The sequence below is a fragment of the Corapipo altera genome, unplaced genomic scaffold (genome assembly GCF_003945725.1).
Source record: "Corapipo altera isolate COAL_440 unplaced genomic scaffold, ASM394572v1 59686, whole genome shotgun sequence".
Lineage (NCBI taxonomy): Eukaryota > Metazoa > Chordata > Aves > Passeriformes > Pipridae > Corapipo > Corapipo altera.
In genome coordinates this window covers 1-3950 of record NW_020886800.1, presented here as the reverse complement: position 1 = coordinate 3950, position 3950 = coordinate 1, and the positions used below count along the sequence as shown (strand labels likewise).

Sequence of the window (3950 nt, the reverse complement as noted above, 5' to 3'; positions counted from 1 at the left end):
ATGGAGGAGGAGGCTGCGAGGAAGAGGAAGATGCCTTGGGCCCCCCAGGCAGGTGAGGAGGAAGTCAGTGGCCCTTTGGGCGGGTGTTGTGCTGGCTCTGTCAGCCGAGCATGGCCCCGGCTGCAGGACAACCCCGCTGCCGCCGCCGTCCTGCCGGGGCCGGAGTTGGGGGGATGTCCTTGGCCTTCCCTGTGGGCCGGAGGCAAATCCCCTCCCTGTCCTTCTTGCTTCCTGCCCCAGGCCCCGAGCTGAGGACGGAGAGCCCGGAGGACAAATCCCCCCGTGAGACCCTGGTGGGAGAGGCCGTTTTGAAGGGCTCCCCGGCGCAGGAAGGCAGCGGGGAGGAAAAGGGCCGGAGATCCCCCCACAGGAGGGGCTCCAAAGCCAACCCAGGGTGCTCTGAGGAGGAAAGACCCAGCCTGTGCTGGGAAGGAGGCTGGACCTTGAACCAGAGCTCTGAGCTGGTGGTCCCTGAGCAGCCTCCCAGCAGGGAGAAGCCCTTCAGGTGCCTGGAATGTGGGAAGAGCTTTAGGAAGAGCACCCAACTCCTCACCCACCAGCACATCCACACTGGGGAACGACCCTACACGTGTAGGGAATGTGGGAAGAGCTTCAGGAACAGCTCCTACCTGATCCGACACCAGCACATCCACACTGGGGAACGGCCCTACACTTGTGGGGAATGTGGGAAGAACTTCAGTGACAGCTCCAGCCTGATCCGACACCAGCACATCCACACTGGGGAACAGCCCTACACGTGTGGGGAATGTGGGAAGAGCTTCAGGCAGAGCTCCAACTTGATCCAACACCAGCGTATCCACACTGGGGAACGACCCTACAAGTGTGGGGAATGTGGGAAGAGGTTTCAGACCAGCTCCAACCTCCTCATGCATGAGCGGACACACACTGATGAGAGGCCCTTCCGCTGCACCGACTGCGGGAAGGGCTTCAAGCACAACTCCAACCTTATCACCCACCGGCGCATCCACACCTGGGAGAGGCCCTAGAAGTGTGGGGAGTGTGGGAAGAGCTTCACCCAGAGCTCTAACTTGACCTCACACCAACAGACCCACCAGTAAGGGAAGCCCTACCAGTGCCCCGACTGCCAGAAGAGCTTCGGCCGCTGCTTCCACCCCAAATGAACCCCCCAATGGTGAGGCAACCCCTGGAGTCCAGTGACTGTCAGTCCATCCCTTTCCATCAGAAAGAGCCAGTCCCCTTTCAAAGGGGCAGCTTCTTCCACAGAACTCTTTTTGGCGCATGTGTGGAGATTCCTGCCTTGGCTGGGGACCCCCCCAAGGTCACTCTTGGAGGTTGAGAACAGAGATCTCCCCACGAGTGTTGGTCTGGGGGAGTTCCATCCATCTCTAATTAAGAATTATTGCTTTTGTGCCAGCGTTAGTAGACTGGCATGAACAATTGCTTTAGTGTAGAGCACTGTCCTATCTTATCCTATACTTCTGGTAATTTTAGTGTATGCAGTGTGCAGTAAATGATTTTGATGAGGATATTTTGTCTGATCATTTGTAACGCTAAATAATTCATTTCTATCACTAGATCTGATTTGCCGTCATTAAACCTGGGGGACAAAAGTGGTTCAGTCACACCTCCGTAGTTCCTCTAAATAGAAACTTTTGGCATAACCCAAGGCTGAGATTGGATCCAGCAGCCCCCAGCACCCCACAGTAAGTTGGGAGCTCAGGAGGGCCACCCCCCTTTCCCAGCCCCTCTGCGCCCAAAGACCCCCATGGGACCATCAGACCCTCCAGACCCCTCTCCCTTTTCCACCTGTCTCCCTGTTCTGTCTGTTTTCCATAGTCCACTTAATCCACAGCCCCCACCAGGGTCACTCTGGGGGTCCCAACCCCAATTTTTTCCCCCTCTGCCACCCCTTCCACATCATCCCCCCACTCCCCAGCCCCCCTCATGCTCAGTTTCAGGGTCCCACCCTCCCCTTTCCCCACTCTTCTGACCTCTCCCACCCCTCTCCCATCATCCCCCAAACCTCAGTGCCTCTCCCCCTCTACTTTAGGGGGGTCCCACTCCCCTCCCACTCAGTTTGGTGTCCCACCACCCCTTTTATCCCTTCTGACCCCCCTTTTCCCTTCTGACTACCCCGTTCCAACTCCCCACTCACCCGAGAACTCCTCACCCGCAGCCGGGAGGGCTCCCAGCACCACCAGTACCCAGAGAAGTCCCCCCAAAAAAGGGGTTGGGGGGGGTCCTACTTGGGCTTTGAGTGTGTTTAGGGGTCTTTGAGGGGCTGTGGGGATGTTTTGGCAGGGTCCCAGCAGCTTTCGGGGTGAGCTGGGTGCCCACTGAGGGGCACGTGCCCTCCCAAAGCTCCCCCAGAGCTGGTTGACATGGGGAGACCGAGAGGGGTCCCCATTCCCGATCCATCCCGGGGCCGGTTCTGTCCCCCCCAAACTCGTCTCCTCCATCCGCGTCACCCCACGCCTCCCCCCCAACTTCCCCCGAATAACCAGGACTGGGGAGAACTAGGAAGCTTTACTGGGATCACTGGGAGCAGCCGGGCGGAGGCAGAGTGACAGCAGGGGAGGGGGGGACACACAACCCCCCCAAAATTCTCATGGGGACAGGGGGAGTCCAGGCTGGGCCCGAGGCCCAGGGGAGGGGCTGCAGCCACTGCCGGCTCAGGAGCTCTGTGGGGAGAGAAAAGGGGGTGACACCGGGGTGGGGGGTCCCCGGGGGGGCACAGACGCTCTGGGGGGACACACGACCCCCTGGGACCCCCCTCACCTTCTGGCACAGGTAGAAGCCGAGCCCCAGCGCCAGGGAGAGGAAGGCCAAGAGGAAGCCCCCGGCCCCTCCTTGGGAGCAATTCCTCAGGCTGATGGAGCCCAGCAGGGCCAGGGCCGCCGGCGGTGTCCGATCCCGGCAGGAAGCGGGGAGGGCCCGGCGGGGTCTGATAGAAATAAATCAAGGCAGATCTCCCTCTTTCTTTCACCCCACGAGCAGTGACCATCAAGAGCTGTCCCTGCTTCACAGCAGAAGCTGCACACACTTCAACAAAGTCTGTGGAAGAATCTGCTCTAGGAAAGCTGGCCCTGGGCTTTTATGCTTATCCACTGATGGATCTCCAGTCACATCTTCCATGGCCAGTGAGCAGCTGATCTGTCAAACTCTGCTTCCAAAAGCAACATGTGTGTTGGAAGGTTGGGGAACCAGGTTGGGTTTGGTACAATTTGACACTAAACCATCCCTTGGCACCAGCAGTAACTCCCCACAGAGAGCTTGCATTGCTTGCATTCTCCCATCAGATTCTTTTCCAGGTAGAACATCCTGCTACAAGGGGTCTGTTACCACCCACCCCAGAAAGGGGGGGGTAACCCAGGTTCTTATTAATAAATCCCTTGGGGTGGATTAGAGTGAAATGACATTGAATAATTACTGTTTGAAAACATATATAGGTAAGGTTTATTTTAGAACAATTTTGTTTCAAAGGTAAACAGGTATGTTGCCATTTTGGGTGTTATCATCTCTATCTCTCATCTACAGCAATATGGCATAAAGAGAACCTTTAGGGAAAATGCATAAGGGAGAGAAAGGAAAGACAGGATAAAGGTAAGGGAGAGTAAGGGAAAGCAAAGCTGAGACTGGAAAGCTGTCTATAGTCACTGCCCACGGGGTCCAGAGATGGAACTTGGGAGTTGCAGCTCCAATGTGTCAGTTGAAGTGGTGGCCTTGATCCATTGGGGGTGGGGGAGGGAAGCCCCCACAGTCCAAGAAGTTATGAGTTATTATATCCATGGATGGTGTCCCGGGCCATGCCACAAACCCCCAACATCTCCTGGGCCTGCGCAGAGTTCCCGTGAGGGGCCTGGGAAAAGGGTTTTTCCTGCCTTTCAAGGTTGGCGGGGGAGGGGATGGGCTTTGATGGACCATCAGAGGTCTAATGCAAAAGTCCTGCAAGAGCCTGCAAGAGTCCC

General features: G+C 57.0%; 1 protein-coding gene across 1 annotated transcript; it reads left to right on the top strand.

The window, feature by feature from the left end:
• Nucleotides 1-1154, top strand: LOC113941349 (gastrula zinc finger protein XlCGF49.1-like). The gene is made up of 2 exons (XM_027632511.1): nucleotides 1-52; nucleotides 241-1154. The coding sequence occupies exons 1-2, from the start codon at nucleotides 1-3 to the stop codon at nucleotides 1005-1007; spliced, it is 819 nt and encodes a 272-aa protein (XP_027488312.1). The 3' UTR covers nucleotides 1008-1154.
• Nucleotides 1155-3950: the final 2796 nt, after the last annotated feature.

Excerpts from the sequence above, each read along its gene's own strand:
- LOC113941349 (XM_027632511.1), top strand. The coding sequence starts at position 1 with ATGGAGGAGGAGGCTGCGAGGAAGAGGAAGATGCCTTGGGCCCCCCAG. Across the intron at positions 53-240 it reads GCCTTGGGCCCCCCAGGCAG|GCCCCGAGCTGAGGACGGAG; the intron begins GTGAGGAGGAAG and ends TTCCTGCCCCAG.